Raw genomic sequence first — 26,422 nt, 5'->3', positions numbered from 1 at the left:
TAGTGTCATTAACACTCATTCGCGCTCCATCATGACGCGGAATCGGGAAACCCTCACCGAACCGCCGAATCAAACGTTCGATAGATCGACAGGGAATCAGGCCCACATTGCCCTACTTTCGCTGCCCGTGTCCGTGAACACGTCGAGAGGGTAGTCCGTCGAGGGATCAAATAAATCCCATCAATTACGCGAGAGCATTGCGGTTTTCTATCAACTGCCTTATTCTGCCCACCTTTGCCCCATCCTTGCTCGTCAGAACCTCTGCGGTAGGACATCACCGCTGGAGAGGTGCTACGAAACTGCGGATGCCGGCCATAGATGGCAGAGACGGCGTGTTTAGGTCGAAGAGCTTACGATGGCCAAACCGATGCCGGGCGCGGCGTGTGTTTTATGTAAGTGATGTTTTTCTATTTCATACGATGTGTGGCGGCCACAGCGCCATAAATACTGATCGGTGGTTTATTTGTTCCGTAGGTGCTCCAACATGGCCGCGGCCAGCATGATGCTCCTTTGGCCCACAGCTCACCGGCGACCAACGGTGGCTTCGTGGCCTCGCGATCCGTGCACAGCAGCATTTCCATAGCGCGCGGTGGCCACTGGTGTCGGAGGTGGTGGTCATGATTGAAATTCTATCCCAAACATTCACCGAGCATCGAGTGCAACATGGCCGCCGGTTGATCACACACATGAGAAATGTCCATCACGAACACGAGCCAGGCCGTTGCCGAATGCGAACCGGCGCTCTGGCTGCACCGTGGCCGCAATTTCGGCAATAGCTTTTCTATTAGATTGATGAAGTACCTGCCGGGGACCGAACATCCGATAACCGGACGCTCCCGGGACTGGCCCGGCGGAATCGACACTGAAACGAGTAAAATAAAAATCTTCGCTCGTTCCGTGGGCGTCGCGAATCAATTCCGGTAGCCGCGGCCGTGGGCCTCCGTCGGTGTCGAAAGGCCGATGCAAAATTGCTAATACATTTATTCCTTCGGTTCGGTTCGCTTTCGGGGAGGCCTCCGGAACCGCAGATGCGTTGGCTGTGGCGAGGTGTTGGGCATTGACGAACCGGAACTGCCCTCTGACTGGCGGAGAAAAGTTTTACAAAAAGGCCCACCGGAGGGTGAGGAATATTAAATTAGTTTTTGGTGGACAGCGGGTCCAGCGGAAGCAGTCCATCAAGTTTTCTATTAACTTGATTAATAACATTAGGTAGACTAGTGAAAAGGCGTATGATGAGATGAGATGGGAATGAAATTGTATTAAATTGAGCTTTTGCGAAAGAAAATATCTTATTTAATAATCACTTCAACATGGTGTTCAATTTTCAACAATTCTTCAAAATACTGGAACTAATTGTGATTATTGCTGACTTAGGTAAATTATTTAACGCTTTGCTGGTATAAGACGCTCCATTTTAATGATGAGGAAATTAAAAAAATAATTTTGTAATCAATTATAAATATTCAAATCACTTTTTAACAAAGCAACTTCCTAAGAATTTCCACAAGCAATTCTGAGATCCAATGCTGTCTCTTTATGATTTATGCTGTGAACATAAAAAGGAAAGAAAAAAACATTCAGTCCCCTTGGGTGCACATCAATCTCCGTCAGGCGTCATGGTCCGGTCGATTTTTGCCTCGTTTTGCACCTGATAAATCGTCCTGGGGCTCCATCGAGCAAGACATCCGGCATCGATTAGTGGAGCATCGCTTCGGCGGACAGTTGCCACGAAAGCTGGCTGGATGGCCGGATGGCTGGCTGGCTGGGTGACAGTACGCCCGCAGGCGCACCACACATCCGTATGCGGGCAGTAACCACATTAATGCACCGTTAATGCAATTCCTGACACCAACGACCAGCCTGGTCCTGGTACGCCCGGGGCCAAACCTGCGACAACAAAATTGCCCCACCGCGCTTGGGACGAGCGACCAAGCAAACGCGAATGCGCCGGAATCGGAATCGAAAACAAAATCGAATTCGAACGCGACCGAAATAATAAACATCGCCCGCACGCCCTTGAGTATGGGCAATATTTCCTAATTCCACCAGCGCACCTTTTCCGATGCACCCTGGGGATCCTGGTGCAGGTTGGCGCAAAAAAGAGCGACCCCCAATAATCGTCCGATCGGTTCAAACGTCAACCTCAGGCGCATCCTTCGCCAATCTGCCTAAATCAATAAAGTGTCCAAACGCAGCCTCGCCTCGGCGGTGGTGACCACAGGCCGGGGACAGCATAGCAAAAGCATAAAACGCCATCCGAGCGCACCAGGTTCGCAAGATACGCGCGCATACTTACTTCACGCGCGCTCCCGCATCGCCTGATCGAGTCTGATCGAAGATAAATACGTGCGAATGGGCGAAAATAGTGCCCGGGCCGTCTATTTTCGGCCACGGGACCGTTCTGTTCCCGTGCGAATCGAGGCACACTTCGGTTTTCATCGCGTCACAACATCGGCGTGCAGGTGAGAAGCATCGACCTGCCCTTTGGCTACACCCAGCGCCATGCGTAGCGCATGTTTTTGGGAAGTTGCTAGAGTATCTTCAATAAATTATTTTGGTAATTGTGGGCAATTTAAGTGGAAATGTAGTGTTTGTCAAAAGTTTCTGATAATTTAAATTTAAAATGAGCAAACACCTATCTGTGTTTTAGGCAGCCATCGGTCGTCGCTTTCGGACATCAAACTCACCACGGCGACATCAAATTCACCACTTCTTGCTTTTCGTGATTAATTGCTCAGATTCGTTCAGAATTTGCTCATTTACATTGAAAACAATATAAAAAGCTACTATTACAAGTGTTACATAGAATTTATCAATCAAACCACATGCCGTAAATCAATCAAACAACACATACTGAAGCGCACCAACTACCTTAAACGGTCGGAATCGGAATCCGCGAATCCTGCTGCCGCATAAACAGTGTTCATCGGTGTCTGTCTGTGAGTCTGAGGGCTAAGGGCAGACACTACTGGAGCCTATTTCCATTCCGACAATTCCTTCCAACATACCGGGTGCCATCTCGCATCGCAGCGGTGTCTCGTCGAGAACCATCCGGTTTTATTATGCCATCATTTGCCGTTTTTTTTTTTTTCATTCGGCCGCTTCCACGAACGAGCATTTCAATGAAATAAAACCGAAAGAACACCCCCGAGGACGATTAAAAAATTCAACAGTAAAATGCTTTATTGAATATAATGCTGCAATCATTCGTCGCGCATGGCTCGAATACGGAAATAGCACTCCGGAGACTTCGGGCTGCCCTGTGGCCGGGGGCAATGAGGGAAGGGTTAGGGCGGAGGAAAAGACACACACCATGTGTGCGACATACACAGAGTTCCGTTCCGATACCGATAGCGCGCCGTCGGTATATTGACCGGTCATCGTCGCGGCCACGATTTGCGCTGGCAACAGGCCAAACGATGCGACATCATTATGCCACGGCTCCTGTGGATTCCGACCGCGCGGCGGCAGTGAGCATAACCGCGCACACCAATCGACCCCGGCCCGGCACTTTATAACGGTTCGGTGCATTTTTCTGTCATTATTTATTGGCCACGTTTCGTTATTTTTATTCTTGCCGCACGCACGCACGATAGTGTCCGGGGCCGGATTGGAGCGACCATAAAAACGGAAGAACGGTCTGCACGATGCTCCCTCGAGAGCGAATGGAGCGCACTCGAATCCGCGCCCAAAATGAGCCTCGGTGAGGTGAGTTTTTTATCATTTTCAATATTTTGTGTCCGTTCTGCATTTTCATTTGGGTTTCATGAGGTCGGTGCAACAAAATTAACTTATCAGAAGTTTGACCAAACCGGCGGCCAGACGAGCTGATCCGAGGGGCACGAAAAACCTCGTACGGCGATGCATAATGCAAACGATTCATTTGCGGTTGGCCACTGACTCAGCGATCGGTGGTTAGAATCCGACGCAGGGCTGTACCAAAGAACAGTTAGCTTCCCTTTCAATTCGGTGGGCAGTGTCCCGGTAGGGCGGAGAAAGAACCGAAGTATCAATGTTATTTGAAACCAACTTTTGTAAATTAATGACCGCACAAGTGAGCGGTCCCCGGTCCCGGAACAGCGGCTACGGTGCTTTAATTTCCCAATTAAGCCCGGACATCCGAGGCGACTCCTTTCGGGGGCCGAGGGAAAGCTAATTTCCAATTCCTCGCCCCAGCGAGCCCCCCGTGTGACGACTCCTGCCAGAGCCTTATCTTCCGCAACGCGGGCCAACAAAAGTGGCCAACCATCACCACAGGGCTCGGGCGAGCGGACGAGCGGGCATTTGCAATGATATAAATTCTTCGCCAAAGTTTAATTGAATTTCTTTGCTTCCGCGCCGCGCCACGCCGCGCGTTCCTGTTTCCGGTTTTGCCGGCCGGCCGTGTCGGTTCCGGCCGGTCGGCAGTTTTTAATTTTTATTTTTTAACAAATTCATAACAGAAAAAGGCAACCACCCCCACCCGCCGGGTGGGGCTTATTTATACATTAAAAGTTAGCGGTACACCCGACTGGAACCGGCGCGCAAAGTAGCGGCATTAATTTCTTGGCCTGTCAGAATTCATTTTCTCGCGCATTATCCCGTGCGGCCGCGCAGACGGACAGCTATGCTTGGTTTGGCCGGTCGGGAGGTACGGTCGGTCCGAGGGGCTCAAGGGGGCCAGTGGTCGGCACATCAGGAAGGTGTTGGCCGTGAAGACGGCCCCACCGGTGATCGGCTGATGACGGTGATAATGCCTCTGTTGTCGGGTTCCGTGGCTGGGCTGCGATTGAATTATTTGCGATGAACCGAAAATAATCTTCAATTAAGGCCGCGAGTGGCGATGAATCAGGATAGTCCAGGTTGGTTGGCCCTCAGCCCTGCCTCAGCCGGGAGTGAGAAATTTATCTAAACCGTTACACGGTTTTTTGTTGAGCGAACTCCAAGCGAGAAATAATCTACTGATTCTAGTATTAAAAGAGCTGTCAACAGATGTCTTTTGCAGCTCGCTTGTAGATCGTCCGTCCGTCGTAGCACCGCTTTATCGGTTTCTAAGCGAAAGATGTCGGTTCGAGCTCTGACAGGGCCATCAACTTGAGTGCAAAACATCAAGTTGGTGCTTAATACAGTGCTGTGGGTTTCATAATATCAAAAAAATAAGTAAAACAATTGTGTCTGGAGCATTAGAAGCTTCGTGATATTCACAGCAAGGTGACAATGTGCTACTGTGGCTAAAACCTATCGGTTGTAGCAATTTCGGTTTAGAGAATTCGGTTATAACTCAATTTTTTTTTCTTAATCTCTGTCATCATAACTATACTTCAATTTGTTCCTAAGTTTATAAAACTTCAATTTTCGAAACGGCCCTAAAAGTTTTTTTTTTTAGAAAGAGCCCTCAACACTTTTTTCGTTTCAGCTCCTATCTCACCTATTGACAGTAAAAGGTGTCCACGTAGACTTTGAAGATTGTACATATATTTTTTAATTGTAAATAATATTATTGTAAATATTTCAATTGTAAATATAAATAATTCAATTATAAATAAAAATATGGCGAATGTAAGGATGAGCGCAAATTAAGTTAAAAAAGGAACACTTTTCAGTAAAAAAGAAAATATTAAATTAATTGAAAATAAATTAACTAGAAAAGGATGGCGAGCAATGTGCCTCAGTTTCGTGAGAAAATGTCACATCAAAAAGCGGACCAAACGGACCAGCAAACTATTCCAGAAAAACAAAACTGGACAAGACAAAAAAAAATGGTGAGAGCGCATGCAAATGAAAAATTAAAAAAACCGCGGACGAAAACATGAACTTGACAACGCACCAGAAAGCGCGGCCACAAATCAACGCCGCGCACCGTCCGACGGAACGGGAATAGAACGAATCGCCGAGCGAAAGGGCTGCGAAAATTGCTCCACATTTTCATAATCCAACGTTCGGTGACCGCCGACCGCAACCTAGCCCAGAACCACAAGAAAGGCGGGGGGAACCACTTCCATTCGAGGCCGGGACGTCGCGCCAAATGTTTGTTTTTATCCCTGCCCTGGCGGAAGTGATCGCGTGGTCCCATTTCGGTGCGATTTTGCGTGGATAATTATTTCATCATAAAAAGGTTGAAATATTGCCTTCTTTCACCCGGCATGGCTGATGAAGCCATGCCGGGCCTCGTGCGGTACGCGGTTGATGCACGGGTTTCCATCTTTTTATCGATGGTAATGAGGCTGCAAGCGACTGCGATTGTAGTTGCGGCCCTTTGCCGGCCAGTCACGTCTATTGGTTATGCTGGAGGGGCATCTGCTCCGTCTTTTCTGCTTCTCTCCGGCATTCTCCGGCGCGCGGGTGCGCTTTGTGCCATGTTCCAACCGCACCCGTTATGGTAATAAGGCTAACGAAAGGGTTGGCACAGGTAACAGGCCCGACCCCGGGAGGGTAACAAACGCATTTTAATATTCGCCGTCGTCGCCGGGTCTAACGGTAAACGTTGGATGAAACCGTCGCGGTGAAAATGGATCACGAAGGAGTGTTACGAAAAAAAAACCAACAACCCAGCGGAACATAAAACGGTTGCTCGCTACGAACCACGAAGCTTACAGGCGACACGGGGTGTTATGGGGCGAAATGAAAATTAGAGCATAACCGGGGCGGGCCGGGAGTTAGGCAAACGCGACGCGGACACTTGCTGGCGACCCTTTTCTGCGTTGGCGATTTTCTTGTTTTACTCTTCTTTTTAATGATTCATTCATTTTGATTTCACACGAACATTTAGGTACCCGGTGTCGCTGCCAAAACGTCTAAAACGAGACACAAACACAACGGAGCGCCAAAATTCCAAGCTTTAAGCATGTTTTTCCCTTCGTCAACAACGGCTGAGCGGCACCGAAGACGACGATAATTTTCCGTTGATTAATGGGTCTAAATTGAACAAAGAACGCGACGGCGGCCGGAATTATTCTTCGGGTGGCGAGGCAAGGAAAAATGGACCAAAGTGATAAACATTCTAAAAATTTTGACATAATTTGACTCGGATAATATCATTATGCTCAGGGCACGGTACGCGTTCATGGGCGGTAAAACGTCAGAAAATCAGAATCTTCTTTGCGTTGGTGGTAATTATTCAATTTCGGCTTTCCTTTCTTCAATTCATCGATTATTTCGTTTACCCGAACTTTCTCAACTCGAATGCGCGAATCGAGGGTGACCACAAAAGCAACATAAAGTATCTGTTACTTCAATATAAGGCGAACTTTACATGAATCTCGAACAATGCAAGCCGAATGAACATTTTCTTGAAATTTTGACCATTTTATGTTCGTTTGCTATTTTTTTGCTATGAAAATTGAATAAATTATCACTAACCACGTTTTGTGAAAGGTCAACTCTATCTAAGAGATTAAGCCAATCAGAATTTCGAATCGATATTCTGCATCAGATCAGAATCGATATTCTGCAAACTTTTTAGTTCGAGCGACGGCAGTGTATGGAGTGCAGAAAAGTGTTAAACAGTGAGGCAAGAAAGTGGCAGACGCAAGCCAACAGTAAGGAGGGCCCCTTTTTCTGGTGTCCAAAGTTTCCAGAAATCGGGTGCCTCGCGGTAACGCGCTCGAATTAGCACCTCTTCTCCATACAAACTGTTCTTGGGACAGGCACAAACGAAAAAAAAAATGACGGAGAAGAAAACGAACCACACCAACTGGCGTAATAATAATGCGCGATCCAATTTCTGATTCACGCCCAATTTTGTGGTCACCTTCGTGAGTAGCCCTGGCCGAGGGGGGACGCGGCCCCCACACCTTCGCCTTTGCCGCCCAGGAAGCCGAAACCGTTCATTTCGCCGACCAAGTCCAAGGGTGTTGGTAATAAGATTAAAAATTAAATGCAACTTACATTTTTTCTTTCCCCCGGTGGGTGCTACTGTAACATTCCACCGTTTTCATTTCATTCACTGCTCTAGCCTCCCGTTAGCCCCTCCCGTGGGTCGCTTTTCCTTTGGCTGACCGAAAAAAAAATCTGGGAGCCAGTTACGCGAGTGCGCGAGTTGTGAAAATTAGTACGAGGAGCGAGCCAGAAGGAAAAAAGTATGCTAACAGACGGAAAAGGTGCCTCTTTCATTTTGGCCCAGAGAAAATGACTCCCCGACATGCGATGCAACGTTCTGGGGTGAGAGAGAGCGAGAGAACGAGACGGATTGCCGAAGGGATTCACAGTTAGTGGCGGCAATTGTTGTGCAATCGTTGTGCATTCCCCCCTTTCGTTGGCCGAACCATTAGCGCGAATAAAACTTTTGACCCACATTCGCGTGAGCCGGGACGGGAACCATCATCATCATCGCGTCCAGACAGCCCTGGACTGGACCACCGAGAATGGGGTCCCCCCGAAATCGCGGGAATCGCCCGGACACCGTTACAACAGGGAGGTATTGTGTTGCGTTCATCATCATCGGCGCAAGACCCAGGCCGGGAATTTCTTTCACCGCGAATCGGAAGCATAAATAAGAAATCGTTCCGCCAGCAAGGAACCCGGACGGACGGACGGACGGAACCTCTCGTTAGCGCGTCTCGGGGCACTAATTTTTGGTTGCCCGGTTTCGGCTCGGGTAAGGCCCCGGTAGCGAATCATTAGTCAAAAGGACCGTTTTGGGTGGGTGGGAAAATGTTGATTAAGCGAACTATTGGTTTGCGGCGCCAACAAAGCCATTCATGCCGGTGCGGGTTTCGGCAGATTCGATATTGGGTGATGCCGATGTGCTCTCGGTTGGTGGATGCCATGGTTTTGGACACGTTTGTGACGTTATGCGAACTAATACTGGTTACATTATGTTAAGCTAGTTGATCGAGAGAAAGGTAAAGTATCGAACAAATTTTTCCCATGGCTTCACTTCAATGCACAGGCTCATGAAGGCTTTTTATGTCTATTTCTGTAGAAAACAGTTAATCAGCAATGTGATCTTATGGTCGGAATGCCAATTCCAACACCGAAAAGAATATCAAAATCTTTAACACGACTATTTTCGGTAATCAACCAATCCTGAAGAGAACCCAAAAAATAGGACTCCGGCCACATTGCGCTGCATTACTATTACCATTAAAATGTTGTGTTGTCAGGGTATCAGAGGGGCTAATTTGCCATTAACACATTTTACTTGCGGGGCAGGATTCTTATTTCCCTCGAAAACGCAGTGAGTTTAAGCTGTTGTTGGTCACCGACTATAACAGAGTGGAACATGAAGAAACGCCAATTGAGATCAACTTAGACCAAGAATCCTAGCCCACGTTTCTGCAACGGACACACGCTGGCATTCGTTAGTGGCATTGATGCGTGTATGACTTGTTAAGGAAGATTTGATGCATGTCTTAAATTACCCTTAAAGGAATTTCGCGATAATTTCATGTTATTTCCAAAAACGAATTTTGCTTGAAACGAATTTCGCCCGGTTGGCTAGTTTTATAGTAAAGTCAACTAACAAATTCAACTCTAGAAGAGAGCACCACGGCTTAAGTCTATTCTCGTCAGCAAGTCCAAAATGGAATAAATTACATTTGAAGCAGATTGCCTTTAAGCCCCTTTTCTATCTAAACCCAATTTTTGAGTTGCAAACGAAGTTGGAAAGGATATCGAAGGGCAGCGTCGGTCCCAATATGCAACAATCCCCCAAGTGCAACAATTATCTACATAATTTGCCTGATTTATCCAAACTATCACGCAGCCAATCAATAGAGCATTACGGACGGCCTGATTGACTGCGGCTCTATTGTGCCCCAATCGGGGTTTCGAAACGGTGCACTTCATTCTTCAACCGTCAACAAATTGCGCTTCCCAACCCCGGAGGGCACTTCACTCAACGGACAATCGCTCCACCAGCTGCTGCTGCTGCTTCGGCTATCTCCATCGCATAACTCGGCATTAATTGTGCCCCGACCCCGGAGGGTGGCCCCACTCAACCCGCGCGCGCTGCGACACATCCTTGGGGAGGGTCCGCATGCTAATCAACATAATCGTTTACCGGACACAATAGACATACACAAGTGCACGGGCGCGCTGGCTCGGGCTCCCCTGGAGAGCATATATCGTTTTGGCCGACGCCAGGGACACCAATTAGATTCTCTCGCTCACTATTCAATCATTTGCGAGTCATTTGTCCAAACAGACAATTATCGAACGGCCAACAAAACCATCCGAGACCCCGGCCACGGCACCGGAATCATCGATCTCAGCTCGGGCGCTCCGGACGAACGGTCCCGTCAGTGTCCAGGTAGCACAGATTAAGCTGTCAATCTGGTATAATTGCGATAACATCTACACTAAATTACGAAACCGGGAAAACCCACCGTATTGGCCTCGATCGGCCGGAGGACGTGGATTGCTTTTCCCGGGAAAAGCGGGTCAAAAGTGCGGTCGAAGCGAGAGTGCAGCGGAACGACAGTGGCCCCACATGCTATCGATCTCCTTCCGGCCAACTCACGGCTGCCAGAGTAAATACACATTTATTTAAATCCTTCCGACCAGTCCTTCGGAGTGCTCCAGCGTCAGACCGATTTACGATTTCCCGATCCCGATGGCCACAATAAATTCGAACGCTTTTCTCTGCCCCAAGTTACAATTTTCACACACTGTTCGGCCGATTTCTGGCCTACGGCAAAATGCAACCAAAATGCCATTCATCGGAACAGGTTCCGATCGGGCAGGCAGTTATCAGTTATCAATCCATAAGCGATTCCGGCGTGTTGATGGCAATCGTTGCACCGATTGGCCGCCGGGAAAAAGGTGCTACTAGCCGTCGCATTTGTGGAAATTCATCCCCCGCCCAGCCATAATGGAATTACGGTGTCAAACATTTATTTTTGTTCGCCGACCCTGATTGACGCCGACAGCCTTGGCCGTGGGCTGGATGCGAGGCTTCCGAATCGAATCGACGGCGTATCGCATGCGGGATGCGTTGCAGTGGAACTGCAGCGGTGGGCCACCTTCGACCTGCCAATTGTTTTGCAACAATTGAAAGTTTTTCCAATCACTTCCAGGCGGGCTCGGGGGTCTTGGGCCTTTCGGTTTTCGGAACGTTTATTGGCACGGCATGGTTTGAGAGTGTTTGACGGCCGGCAACAAGTATCTCGGTGTGGAATGCGTCAATCCACACGTTGGTCCATCACAAAGTCTCGTCTGGAAATCGAAAAGTTACTCGAAATCATTTCAAATCAACAACATACTGAACGTTATTTACTTTACACTTATGCCATTTTACGGATAATCCTCATGAGATGTAATGCCATCGGTCAAGAACTTTTGAGGGTTTTCGCAGAAAGACGGTGCCCATGCGATTTGCGGCTTTTGGGCCGTTCCCTGTGTTGGATACATTAAAAACAACCCAAACAAGTCCGGTCAATTTACTCCAAGTCAACAAAGATACTTGTGGACTGGAAGTACCCGTGATGAATCAAATCACAATTCATCTCCAAAAAATTACACGACAAAATACTGGGGTGTTCAATAAGTTCAATAAGTATGGTAGGTAACAGAGAGCGCTGCTACGAACCCAATTTTTGTTACATCGGCACACTCTTCAAATGAACGTATAAAAAGTTTCATTTCAACAGGTCATTTAATATTTTTACAAGCCATTTAGTATCGATGTGTGACAGCATTTTTTACAATGGAAAAAATCAAGCATCGTGTGGTGATTTAATTTTTATTTTGGCAAGGTTTACAAGCAATTTACAGATTTATGAATGAATGTTGAAAATGTACGAGGACTCTTCACCTTTAATTATGAGGTTTAAAGAGGGTTTCTGAGTTTAAACATGGTCGTACTAGCCTTCAAGAGTGCCGCATTCGTTAAAAACACATTATAATGCATCTTCTTGACAACATTTAAAGCATTTTCGATAGGATAAAGTGGATATTGTGTATCGAATCAACACTATGGATGAGTCTTGGGTCTATCACCATGATCGTGAATCAAAACAAAAGGCTAAAGAGTGGTGTGAACCTGGTTTTCAGCTCGGAAACGAGTTCGTGTCCAGAAATCGCACCAAAAGGTGCTTTTTGGGATGCGAATGAAATTTTGTTTCCGCATTACTAGCAACTAGTAAAACGATTATTTTCGATTATTGTTATAACCTTTTGGATCAACTGAAAGAGTACTGGAATAGAATGGATCGAATTCTTCCATTGGAATTTTCTTGGAACAAGTTTATTGATGTTCAGGAAGGCCATACTGAATAATAAAGTTTGTTTCGAACCATAAAAATATGTTTTCTTATCGACCATACGAACTTATTGAACGGCCTAGTAGAACATAGAACAAGAAATCAAATAAAAATTTTAACATGTTAAGCAAGTGTTCATTTTATTGTTAAAAAAGACAGGTATCTCATATTCGCTAATCAAGCGCTGGTAGCAAGTTTTATTTGTTTTCATTGCATACAACGAGAAAAGTATGCTCCTTATTAGTAAGTAGTTTTGTATTTAAATCAAATTTTGTTTGATACTGTTAAACAAAATCTTGCCAATGTTTTGATCAAACTCGAAATAATAATCTTGTATATAAAACCGTTCAAACAAACTATCTAGATTTATTCTCATTTATCGTGCTTATTGTCTGAGCAAAACTCAAAAAGCTTTCATCTAACATCCATTAGATCGTGTGCTCTTCTCCTCGATGGCTTCTCAAAGAAAACCCAGAACTACCACACACCATTAAACGTACAACAACGTCCTGGAAACGGGCAAGCCGGGCCACAGGACAAATGATTTCCCATGAACGAGCATTACTTGCGCCTTGCACGCTATCTTGTCCACGGTTCTGTGTAAATCATCGGATTAGCCCCACGAACGGCATCGGGCTTCGGAACCGATGCACAATCCAAGCCTCAATTCTGACCCAATAGTGCGTACCGCTCGCCGGGGCGCACTGTGCTGCGCTAATGAGTACGAAGAAGAACCTGCGCCACATTAATGGCTCACCCGGCCAAACAGTGCAATCCTTGCACATTTCGGTGCTTCTCTGCCACCACACACAATGCTCGATTGCCCATTTGGTGCTCGATTGTCCGCCCCGTGCTCCTGGATCGTGGAGCGCGAAATCAACAAACACGCGAAACCCGGGCGACGGCTGCTGACAAGCTGCACCATTGCATTGACGATAAATGTCGCATGTAAAAGCCGCGGGGCAACCAGCGCCGCCCTGACCAGCTAATGACCAGCGCTTTCACCGGACACCGGACTGTAAATTGACACCACGTTCACTGAGGGCGCTAAATCAATTTCAATCCGCATGCCGAAAACGGTGGCCATGGTGCGTCGCTGGAACGATGATGATGGCCGCTCATCGACGCTCTGCCCATCGCTCATTGGCGCTATTTTGTGGTCCTCGGAAGCTGGTCCAGGATACTGCCGGAGTAGTGAGTACTCTAACCCACACGGGGGAGGGCGACCAAAGCGCCCTCAACCGAGCTCCGGTTTCCGGGTGTAATGCGACCTCGCGCGGGAAATTTGTAGCCATCCGCGACGGGGCAAGGAAGTCCTGGTCTGGCGCTCAGCCAAAACGCGTATGCCATTAGACGTTAGTGCCCCGTGGGAAATAAAGATTTATGTTTCATCTATCACGTTGCCATGATTTGATTAATGCAAAACCGAGTGGCCCAGTTCCCGGGTGTCATAGTTCCAGGACACCCGGATTAGCGCCCAGATCTGTTTTGCGATCCGTGGCAAAGGGCTGTATTTGCCGTAAACCGATTGTAAATATGACACGTCGCGTGATTCACGTCGGGAAAATGGAAGACATTGGTCGATTGGTTTGTAGCAAAGAACTCAACCTCGAAAGAAAGACGTAACCAACCAAGGTACACATTATCATCCCTTCGAGCCATTTCTTCGCTTTCCCATTTCTTTCCACTTCGCTCCGGCACCTGCGCACCTCCCTTCCCGGGCACGCCCATCGTTATGAGGCCATAAATTTGTGTACGGTCAATTAGCAAAGTGATGAAGATATTAGCCCTCGGCCTGGTCAGGCCTGTTACAGTAACGAGCAAGAAAACCCGTTCATCGATCAGCCCCAGTCCGGAACGCAGGTGGGTGGGGAGATCCAACCCTCACACTCACACACCTGGGGGGTTCTGAGGGGGCCATTTATTGACCACCGATTTACCGCCGCACCGCCCCGGTTCCAGGCTCCGGCAACATGGCGTAAATTTGATGGCAAACCCTAATGGATAGTTCTGGAGTTCTGGAGCGTGAAGAATCGATCGAATCGGCTCCGGAATGCACAAATCGGCTCAAGAAGTTTTACTGCCTCCGGTGGGCAACAGGAAGTCATACCTTTCATGGCCGAACGGCAGTCTTCGGTGTTGTTATTGTCATACTTTGAAGAACTCTTCCGAAGGACCGGTAGCCGGGTAGCTTGCATTCCGAGGTGGATGCTGTAGGTTGATGAACTAGGTTCTTCAATCAGCATTACAAACAGCAACAAATAAAACCATCCTTACGTCCAGAATGTTTTAGTGTCAGTCCTTCAAGTCATATCTATTGGTCATATATCTGTCATTTCTTTAGATAATGCGACAGGAAAAGGAGCGCCATGTTCCAGATATGAATAGATTCTTGGGAACAGATCTTCTTTCGTCAGAGCTCGTAGTTGCTTTGCTGTGCAGTGAGCTAATTTGAGTTTTATTTGACAAAAATCGTTCCTACTGATTACTACAGTCTTTATAGGAGTTTAATGGCGCGGCACCAACACGCTCCGACCACGAAAACAGAAAAGCACTTGTGGGAATCGCACCATTATCCACACTCCAGAGAAGCTAATTATTTTGATTAGGATCGTTATATCTCGGCGATGCGACAAAATATCTCGCAACCGCACCGGCCCGAGCGCCAGGGGTCATAATAAATATTCTGTGAAATATAGAAATGATCCCAGTTTTATGACGGCAATTTCGGGACTTTCCCAGGTGAGACCCGCGCTCCCGTGAACGCGTCTGGGTCGGAGCTGGAGCGCACCATAATCAAGCGAAGGTTCGCTTCCAGTCAGCCACCACCATGGCCACTGAGGGAGCTATTTTTCCACGTGCTTCCAAGTGGCTCCAGCCGCGCGTAACGCCACGCCACGTGGTCGCTCTCCACGCGGCGAGCATGGCACACATCAGTTCCCGTCTTGTTGTAGGTTGCTTTCGGGGCGTCGTTGAGTGATTTGCTGCTGGATGGCAAAATGTTATCTTCAATTCTGACACAAAGTACAGATTTCACGCGTAATAAAAAGTGAAAACCATTTATTTATGGTAAAGATTTTTTACGACTGCAGTCGGCCCGGGGCAACCCTCTACACGGAGAGCCAGACACACAGAAAACCAAGAAAGTGCTCTACGAAAGCATCCATTTCTCTGTTAAAGTCGCATACGGTGTCCCATAAAAAAAGTGATGGTGATGATCGATGTTAGCAGAATTTTACGAGATTTCCAGTCTCATTGCTGGGTATGAATTAAAGTTTAAAGCACCCGAGCAGGTTGATTGCGAGAAGCGCTTCAACGAACCCGAAATGGAATGTACCAATTTTTGACCGAAATGACAATTTAGCTGCTGTACCGAATATTAGGTCACCATTTTAGTGATAAAATGCTGAATGGCATTGTGTTTCGATAAAGACCTCCATTTATTCATCGTATGTTCCTACCGGTGGCAATACATTCTCGTTCGCAAGTTAAAAAGGCAAAGGGAAAATACGATAGGGGCCCGTCTTTGATTTATGTCCATGATTCACAGCAATATGGAGACCTTCATTCTGCTGCCTCAATGTACATTGTTCACCATCTTTTCTGTGAAACTCTTTGTATATATTCCACCCGTTTCTTAACGAGCGGTGAAAGAGAGAGAGCACGGTTCGGCGATGGAATGACATACAGCGGCTGGACGCTTTCCAACCTTTTAAACGATGTTCACCACCGAAAGACCTACCCCAAAAATGTTCTCCGACTCGGCCAGCGAAATGGGTTCCGACTCCCGAAAATCACTCCCCTGGCGTGCCAGTTAACAAGTGGTTTTATGTCTTCATCGTACACCAGCCGAACGCACCCTCGCGGCCGGAAGAGGCATAAAATTTAGAAAAATCACTGCCCATAACTCAACCGTTAGCCGCGCTGTCGGCAGCGCGGCTTCATCCGTCACGTGAAATCGGGAGGAAGCGATCGGAGTGCCCCGAGTGAATGGGGTTATTAAAATTGGTGGTTCCACAAGAAGCTTGCACCTCGGCCACCCACACACCCACCCACCCACACAGCCACCCACCCGAAACCCACCCGATAAGCGAGAGTATAAATCTCATTAGCACAGAATTGGTTGGCCGGGGCCCACGGAGCAACTACAGTTTCTATTGCGGTTTGGAAAATTTACATAATTAAATCCGTTAATTGTATCGCCCTTTTTTCAGCGGCCCCTGCGCCGGGGAGCCTGGCGGCGAGATCGCCAATCATAAATCAGTGAACTGCAAACGCCAACAGGAAGCGGTAACACCGCCAGGAAACGGATCCACCGCGGGAACGCGAAAGACTCATTCACGGTGACACTCCGGGCTGCTGCTTGCGATTTCTTTGCTTTCGATTCCGATGGCGGCTTCGGCGCTTGGTTCGAGATCGTTGTGATCGAAGTTGAAGTGCCGTCCGACCCGGCGAGTTGGAAAGGAATAATTAACACGCCAACGCTAACGATCTGTGCCGGCGTTGTAACAACGGTTCTTTGAAATTCGATTCGTTCTGGGCTGTGGATAGAATGCTCACCGTTCGCTGTGCCGGAATCGAAGGCCGCATCGGCAGCATTGTATCGGTGCATCAGTACTTTAAAGTGATGAAAATAACTTAAAGCTCTCGTTTCGAAATACACTTATGCCGTTACGGATGCCGCAACAGCAAGTTATGCGTTTAAGGTACAGTTGGAAAAATAATATAAAGTAATGTAATTAAAAAATAAAATATACAGCAATGAATCAAGCTTTTGCGTGTTTAATCAATGGTTAGCGCTTAATCGCCCTATTTTTGACCATATTGTTCATATTCTATCAAATAAAAAAAAACATTTTATTGGAACAAGATAAAATGCTATACAGGGTGGTCCATTAAAGATATTTTTTTCATTAAGTTATAAAACAAAAACGGGTTAATATATTTTGATAGTTGAACATTCATTCGAAAGATCCATTCATTAAATATATGAATAAAATACAATTTTGGTTGCATACCACAAAAACATTAAAGAAAATAAAAAACAAAAAAAAATGGTAAAATAAGGGAATTTGAAAAACTTATTTCCAAAGTGATAGGTCTTCAACTCAAACGATACAATATTTGAAAATCCCGTTTTATTTAAGCACAAATAAAACGAAATGAATGAACCTTTCATTTATTTAATTATTGAAAAATATCAAATCGTCAATAATCAAATAAAAAAATATCTTCAATGAACCACCCTATACAAAAATGCAAAACATTTTATGAAATCTTCTATTCCGATGTTATTTCAAACAAGCATCTTTGAAGAACAGGCTGATCCCTATTTATGGCCTAGATTTGGCAATACAAAACCAAAAAATAAACATTTCTTCTTCGTTGAAATTAATCGAAAATTAACATAGGCTTTCAGTCGATAAAAATAGGCAAAGACAAAATGGCTTGAAACCGTCAAAATAGTCACATTTGAATCATTTCAAAAGTTACGCAAGTGATTTTCCAATACCGAAGTTCAGAGTGTAAGAGTGTAAAAATTTAGAAAAATGCAATCAAAAAAATAAAAAATTAAGAAATTTTTAAAAACTTTACATTTCCTCATACTTTAATCTTTTCAAACTGTAAAAACTGTACTCACTGCAACTGCAAGGGATCGATCAGTGACTCTCTAAACGAGATCCTGTCACACAACAGCACCAAAGTAAGACATCGTCATTATGACGCTGGTTATAAATGGTGAAAAACCATGTTTTTCTATGCTCCAAAGAATGTGGACATTTTATTGCATTTCCGCCCTCCGATCACACACCCACGATTGGCACGTGTGGGGAATATTGAATTGAAATCGTTTATCACCCCGTCGGGAGGGCAAATCAGGGCACCAGCTTTGGGTTTCGGAAGGGGGTTGAGCATTTTTGAAAAATACCAAATCCTGCCGACAGGACAGCTGGACGAGGACAGACGACAGCAGCCGTGCGCCATTGGTATGCATGCCCCTCCACGAGCCGAGCATATCTTGCGCACTTTCCTTCCCCCGGGCGCCGTTTGCGAGCGCTGCTTAAGATTCGTTGGCCGTCGTCATTGGCCGACGACGCAGCACGTCAGAGTGGATGCAGTTTTGCATTATTTACTCTTTGTTTCCCCGGGTGCTGGTGCAGTCAGAATTGGAAGTGCGCACAGAACCAAGAAGCGAAACAAGAAGAGAAAAACACACAGCACCACGCAAAGCCAACGGTGCCAAACCGCACGATTCTGGTCGATTATAATAATTGCATCCATCATAATCGTCAGCTGCACCGGAAGTGCAGACAGTGAGAGAGAGAGAGAGGGAGAGCGAGAGGGGAGAGAGGCAGAAAAAGCATAAACCGTTGCCGGCGGCCTCAAATATTTTCCTTAGGCACCTTCGCGCCTTCCGCCTTTTGGGCGTACGGAGCGAGTCAGCATAACGGAAGGCAGGAAGGAGTACGCAAGCCGAGCACGTGGCGTGGCAAAGACAGGCTTTAAGCGTCGGTTCGGTCGAATCCGCACCGCAGAAATCCATAGTGTCATTGGAAAAGCGGAAACCTCAAACGCAGTGGCGGGCGCACCAGGTTTTCCACTCGAAACCAGGGTTCGGAATTTTCTTTTTCCGTTCCATTCACTCCCAGCCATTTTACTCCATCACATACATACAGGCTGGGCATGGTGAAAAAAAACATTGTGAGTGATGAACGGGTAGGCTTCACCTCTCGGCCGTGTTCCGTGGGCGTGTGAAAGCTTTTCCTATCACGACACGTTTTCGTGTGAAGTTTTCAATTAATTCAATTCATGTTTTTTTTCTTCTTTCACCCACAGCCCGCCGCTGTTTAGATTTATGCTGTGGCGCTCCCACCCGCCGATTGAATTAGGGCGATGTCGTGTATGTGTGTTGGCACACAACGGAAATTGTTCGATAGAGCTGTGCAACATACTGACGCGGCATGGACTTTGCGGAGGACCTCTTTTTTCGCATCCACCACGATTTAGACGCGTGGCGCGGGAAATCAGAACATTCCCGCAATCCAGTCGAGAGGCCACAGCGGCAAAAAAACAGGACCGTCCGGAGGCTTAGGGCAGCGAGCAGAAATGAATCCAATTAGGTGACAACGGACAACAGGATTTGCGATATTGTTTCCGCATGTCACACACGTGCAGCTGTCCGGCTGACATGACATTGTGTTCTAAGCTCTCACTCTCTCTCTCTCTCTCTCTCTCTCTCTCTCGGACCGTTTGTAATTGAGTTCGAGGTTCGAGGCCAGGATAGGAAAAACAATGAAAACTCCCAATTTATTGTTACACATTTTGAACCGCTCAAAAGAATGACCACTGTCCGGTTGACCGCTATTGTTTTCTGCTTTGGAACAACTTTTAATTGACTATCGACTAGCTACTAGAAACAATTGATTCAAACGGCCGCTCACCGGGTGACACTTTTCTAAGCACGGAACTTTCCGGGAAAACAAACTAAAATAAAACGAAAGTGTTTTTCCGCTTTGCCCCAATCCAGCAAACCCGATATCAACGGGAGACCAAGCGGGTGCAAAACCACCCCCAAAGCCGGGCTCACCCCTAATGTGCCTGGGGGGTGCCAATTGTTGGGGCAAAAGTCTGACCGGGCGACCAGTTGCAACAAATCTCGGAACCACTTTGGTGTGAAAATAATTTCAAAATTACCAATTTCGGGAGGGCTACTTCCACCCAAAAACCACCCGGCGCGTCCCTGCAAGTCAGATTGTGGCCATTACTTGCACAACTTTCGTACACCCGGCCGGAGCGTTCTGAGCGCCATTCCACCATTCAGTCCGGAGAAAAATGTGTTCTCCTCGCTCGCTCCTCGTCGACGGCCAAGGCTGAGGCTTCCGGTGTCGGCATTCGTTCTTTCGTTTTTTCTTACTGTCTTCCTCAGCAGACAGCAACAGACCAAGCACCGAGTCCATCCATCTCCGGAACCCTCCGGTACTGCCGCGAACCGCTGGCGAAAAGTTTCCCGCGAAATAGCTTTACACTTTCCAAAGTGTCAATAAAATTTATATTCCCTCTTTCTTTCCCGATGACACCACCACAGGAACGGTTTGGTCCTGCGACACACCGCCGCCGCCGACGACGACGTCGACGGAGTCAGCGGCCATTCTCTCGCTCGCCATCCGGCGGCGAGATTGGAAAAACCAATTCGTTTCCAAAAGGGGAAGTACCGAACACACGCCCGAGCCTGCGAAATGGCCAACTCCCGCCACGAAACAAGCGCCCAATTGCGGCAGGAAAAAGTCGCGAAGGCACCGGAAGTGACTGAAAACAAGTGAACAGAGCGAAAGTAAAAGCGTTGATTTCTTACTAAAAGTTTGACTTTTTCCGGACTCCAGCGTCCACGGAGTCCGTCGGCGTCAGGAGCCACTGAATATCACTAGTGGCAGTGGCAGTGGTCTGTAACGATTATGAATAATTTAGGTACAAAACTTTGTTCTCCTGCACTGTTTGGCTCTTTCCCGCTCGCGCCGTTACTAGCAAGGATGGCTCCGATGCTCACCACGGCGCGACAATGTTCGGCGACGGCGACGACGTTCAGGAGCATCGCTGCACCTTAGTCTACGTCCTCGTCGTTGTCGTCATAAATCTAGATTAAATTGATAAGTATTTTGATCGCCGTAGTAATAAATCAATCATCGTCCGGTGACTGGCTCCTGAGATCAGCTTTTCGGCGACGACGTTGGCAAGTGGAGCCCTTGCAGTGGCACGGGCCGGGAAAGCTGCCTCGGTGCAGCAGCAGCAGTGATCGATGCTGAAAATGGATTCAAATGCAGCCTGATTGGATTGAACACTTAAATTGCTGTCATCGATCATCGGATCGCCGCGGTAAGCCGGCGGGTTGATTGAGTTTGATTGAGAATCATGCCGCAATTCTGGAACACAATTCCTCGCGGGATTCCGCGACCCGGTCGGTCCTTTGTGTGTCCTACATTGTGAGTTGGAAAACTTTAACACTTAGCATTCGAATGCGTCTGTTTGTTTTCTGTGCCATTTAACTGAGCCTTTAAATAAAAGTCTTTGCTTCACGCTAAGGAAAGAGGCAAGGAGTGATAACACTGACTAGGTCCTACTAACTTTTGAAAGGAGATGAGATAGTTGTGCATTTCCTAAACAATAGACTAAATTTGCACTTCATTAGCATTATGAAAATGCAAATTCGAGCTTATGCAGATCGCGAACAACAAATCGTAAAACTATCTCGAGACGACAAGTTGATAGAACCGATAGTCTGTACGTTTACTGAGCAACTTTAATGAAGTTGGTTGAATGTCCCAATGAAACTAGGAAATCCGATCAATCCGTTTTTGTAAAATCTCATTAGCATCAAAAGTTATAATTTTAAAACCATCGTTTTAAAGATGCAGTTGGCTTTTCCAAAACCTTTCTAAATGATGTCAGAATAAAACTTAGAGTATTATTTTGAAGAAATTTACTGAGCAAATTGCTACCAAAAACCTACTTTAAAAAATATACTCCTTAAATGGTGAGATCGCCAAATTGACGAACAGATTATTCTTCTTTTGTATTAATTTAACATCACCATCATTGAACACAAAAAACAAGTTTGAATGTCTTGGGTAGCTTTTCAAAACTTTTTAAGAATGTTAAGAACGCTTTGTAAGTCGCATAGTTTGTAAAAATGGATTAAATACTCGCAACATGTACGAAACGATGGTCATAGACATGGTCGATCTCCCAAAGTAGCCTCTATGTCGAGGCGTGACATCTGTGGCAAATTCTTTCAATTTATTCACCTTCAAATCCACCTCAGCGCCGGTGTTTGGAACGCGTCGCCGTGGGAAGCTGGTTACCGACGAAGTCGCAGCCGGTGACACCAGCGCCGTGGTCACTAGTGCCCGTCGAAATCAACAACCAAAAGTCCAGAAATGATTGGAGAAAGTTTCACGGCACGTACACGCTTCTCGGGCTTTTCACGTAGTCATTGCCTCACCTCTCCAGCCCCTCTCTGTCTGTCCATAGACACACGAAGGCTTTTCCGATTCCGAGCTGGGTAGGGTCAAGGCAATTTATCTCACGATTATTTTTTGGGAACACAGCCGCAGACCTGTAGGTGGCCCACGGCTGGCCTACGGTCGTCCGTCTGCCGCATTTCCATTAGTCAGCCGGAGAGCTCCACTTCAAAGGAAGCCCACATTTCACAGCGCTCGCCACCGGACCCCGAAAGCTCGGACTAACCCGCTGACCAGCTCGGCCCCAATTGGCACGACCGACTACGAGTAACCTGCATTCCGCATTAGGTCAGGTCAATTATCTAATAAACTTAATTATGTAAATTTGCCAACTCTCCCAACCGACCGCTGCCATCCCGAGGTCGGCCCCGGGTTCGCCGGCATCAATCTGACCGACAATCTGGTTCGGTGGTAATTTGAAACACTTTCCCGCCGGAGATGGCCCGAAACCGAAATCTCGCGTTAACCGTAGACAAACATTAGCTCTTTTCTTTTTTGCTCCGCCGGGGCGTGATGGTGGCTTTTCCCTTTTCCGGGAAATTTTGGGTTGTCATCGGAAAGCTCGTAGGTCGGTGCGTAGATCGGATCGCACCAGATGCTTTCATCGTGATGCCGATTTCGATCCAATCACCCTTTTTTGCCTGCCCGGCTGGCGAATATGCGTGAACATGCAGATGGTCCGGCCTCATCGCGTCGGCGTCTGATGATCGGTGTTCGCGAGGTGAGGAAAACAGAAAGACCCCCCGCCCGACGGGCTTTCCCTACGCTGGGTTTCTTTTCGCCGTCAGAGAATCCGCTCAGCAATCCGGGCTATGCCATCGCTCGCTTTCCTTGCCATCTCGAGCGGTTAATCGGATTTTAGATTCCGAGGCCCGAGCCGCACTTTCTTCGCCGTATGGGACGTATGAGCCGATTTTTTGTCTGTTTCTGTGCAAATCGTTAATCGATTTGCTCGACGTCGAGGTGTGAACCGAGTCATTTGAGAGGTGAGAGAAAAAATCTCCGGCACACTTTGGACGAGGTTTCTACGAACGAAGTTTTTAGATTAATCGACCAAACGATGAACTGCAGCGACAAGACTGGCCGGCCGGGGATTTAGGTCGATTTGAGCTCGGTAGGTGTGGAACAGTATCGTCCACATTACTTTACCAGCGGCTGTCGAATGCTTGAACGTAACGATTTTCTTACGGAGATTTTACGTATGAACATTGTAATTCCTTCGATTATTTACAATCATTCGCTATTCACAATTCATTTTAAATTAGATTGAAATTGAGAAATTAATATTTTTTAGTTTAGAAAGGGGTTGAGAGATTAAGAAAGAAAGAAAGAAAGAAGCACTTTGAGTGTTTCCATATCATATAAACTGTGAACATTATGAATGCGGCCCAATTTACATCAATGCAGGATATCTGAGGCAATTTTCATGGTAGCAGTAAACTCAAAAGACGATGTATGCTACTTTCCTAAACGCATACGACGAAGAATAATATTGGTCATGAGATTGTTTGAGAAGTGAGTAAAATCATTCCCAAAGTAAAGGTAATGATGCAATACTTTCCCCAATGATTCCCGCAACTAGGCATGGTTTACTTTCCGTAATGATGCAATGCTATTATCCAAAGTTACTGTTTGAGTAACAACATCCCTGCCCAATTATAATATTTTGATATCATCAACTTCGGAAACCCGTGCACCATCGTGCTGGACTCTCAATCCCATGTTTGCCCAACTACCGAGTACTATATTTGTCAGTAATATCTCATTTGAATACGTGCGCAACGGCAAAGCACTCTCCAGAACCGGAGGCAGACCGGACCGGCCGGCCTGACGATGAGGCGGCTGCAGATGCCCTAGGCAGACACGCCTTATGGTCACGCTTACGGCGCCATCACGCCCCGTCTTAAGCCACTTCCGTCGATGATGTGCCGAAAATAACTCCTTCAAAAATTGAATCCGGCAACTGAAAAATGGATGGATGTTTGTAAAACGAACCAAAGAAGAACCAGCTACTGGCGAGAAAGGAAAAAAATCAATGCAAACGAACGAAATGCTTTCAGCAGAAGAATATCCATCAGAGAGACGGCTTCCACCGGCTTTCCAATCTGCGGAAAATCGACCCCAAAACGATGGGCACGTTTCGGCCGTTTCGGGCGAGCGTCTTTGATGCGATGTGGCCCGAGCTCTCGGCGCTCCCGGTTTCCCGGTGGGAAAGTGGAACTGATTTCATTTTTCGGACCAACACCCGGCCCGGGGTATGGTGCCCGAAAAATATGCTTGTTCTTCAAACAGAAACACCAAGCGGTCCGATGAAAACTGGAGCTCCGTTCCCTGATTAGGTTAGTGCCGCCCAAGGAAAGTGTTAATGGTGCCCGGCCCGGTTCGAGATCGCTCTTGATGATGGAACGGCAGCTTTGCCGTTTAGCTCGAGAAGTTTGCGCGATGCTGCGGGAAAATGGCAGCGCAAATGAACACCAAACGATGCGATGATTGCGTTTCACGCATCATTTTGTTTCTCCCCGGGGGCTGCGTTGACCCCTTGCGGCAAACTATGCCAAACGTAAACTGTTATGCTTTCAGCAACATACAATTCAATGGGTCATCACGTTCAATCGCATTCGATCCGGTTGAAAGTGGCCAGTGTCAAGCTCCAGAGGCCCAGATTTCAGGCGTTGCGAATCCGTTGCCATGCACGGAATTACAAAGCGTAGACTTTGGCGCATTCCACGCCACATCACGTCGAATAACGGTGTCACGAATCAAATTTGCCAAGTGCCGTGGTTCGGCCCAAGTTTTACGGTTCAACTTTGCATTTCCATCACGGCGGCTAGTTTAAAATTCGGTTTGAATAATTTAAAGCATTTGTCCGCCCTGAGCCCTGAGCGGTCAGTGCAGGAGTCTAGTTCGAAGAATTCCCGCGACCAGAAAGCGCGAGCGGCTCATTTGAATTGAATGCCAGCAACATCGCTGATACGAGATTTTTTGCTCGCCCGTTCCAAATTTAACAACTACCTGGAAATTTATTTTTATCACCGTTAAAAAAAGCGCCAAACTAATGAATGAAATTGAGAGCCTCTTAATGGTTTGAGCCCATTCACGGTTACGACTCCAAGATCCCCGCCGTTTGGATTACTTTCCGGCGAAGCAGAAAAGGTGTAATTTTCAAATTTATAATAAAACGTTTCAAGCACCCGGCTCGGGGGTCAGTGGTTCGTGTAGGGCTTCGTTGAATGTCACGACAGGCATCCTTAAAATAATGCCGGCACAAGGCGATGGTAAATTGCTGTAGGTATTTGTAATATCAAAATGATTCTTTTGATTCTTGTAACAAAGCGATCGCGAGTTTCTACGAAAAGGCCATTCGAGTAAAATCGGAGTACTTCAAAAACCAGCTCGTTAATGGAGGTAATAAAACACGTCTTGGAATCTAGAAAATGGACAAAAACTCACCATAGGCCTGAGTGTGCTCGGACTGCGGTAGTAGTCGCTGCCGGCGAGGCTTTGCAAGTACTTTTTGTTCGTTCCGTAGATGGGCTCCATCTTGCGTTCGGGAGCATTCGTGAATTTTCACTTCTTCAGAAGAAAACCCTTCCAAATCGAATGCTTGACACTACGACACACACATACACACGTACACCGGCCCGAAGACACTGTTCACTTTCACTGTAGAATAATTTCATTAACGGTGCTCTCAAATCACGCTACACACCATCGGCACGAGTGGCGAGGGAAACTTGGCCACATTTTCCTCCGAAGACAGCCAAAAAAACCACCCATTGGCCCATTGCACTAAATGTGACACACTTTCTGCACATACACGTGTACACGGTGGAACTAAGCCATAAACACTCACGTACACTAAGTTACACGTGTGTTTCCCTTTCAGCGCCAATCCATCGCGTTAGATAATTATGCGGTCGGTTTTCGCTCTCTCACTCTCTCTGTGTCTCTCTGTTCCGGATGCCGCCTGCGGATGAAAAGCGAGTATGAAATGAAATAAAATAATCAAAATTAAGCACACTTTCGCCCAGCCTGTCTACGGAAAACCCTATCATTTAAATGCTAAGAGATGAAAAAGCTAGGCGTGTTTATTGTAGCGCCTCTCGAACCATTTTAAAACGCACGTTATTTGGCGGATCTAGTTGGCCAATCTGGTTGGGGTCGTAAGTATTCCCGTGCGCTCCCACAGGTGATCCTTTAATGATAGAAAATGCCACCGAAAAC

The 26,422-nt window shown here is 46.9% G+C and overlaps 1 protein-coding gene across 1 annotated transcript in view; it reads right to left on the bottom strand.

Annotated features, from left to right (window-relative positions):
• The window catches only part of LOC131207809 (mucin-2), a 35,578-nt gene extending 9,840 nt beyond the window's left edge, over positions 1-25,738 (bottom strand). Inside the window, exon 1 of the mRNA XM_058200439.1 lies at positions 25,649-25,738. Within this exon, the coding sequence (XP_058056422.1) occupies positions 25,649-25,738 (90 nt within the window). The remainder of the gene's footprint in view (positions 1-25,648) is intronic.
• Between the last annotated feature and the right edge of the window lie 684 nt (positions 25,739-26,422).

This window comes from Anopheles bellator, chromosome 2 (genome assembly GCF_943735745.2).
Source record: "Anopheles bellator chromosome 2, idAnoBellAS_SP24_06.2, whole genome shotgun sequence".
Lineage (NCBI taxonomy): Eukaryota > Metazoa > Arthropoda > Insecta > Diptera > Culicidae > Anopheles > Anopheles bellator.
Note: the sequence above shows the minus strand (reverse complement) of the source record. Positions and strands in the feature narration are given on the sequence as shown.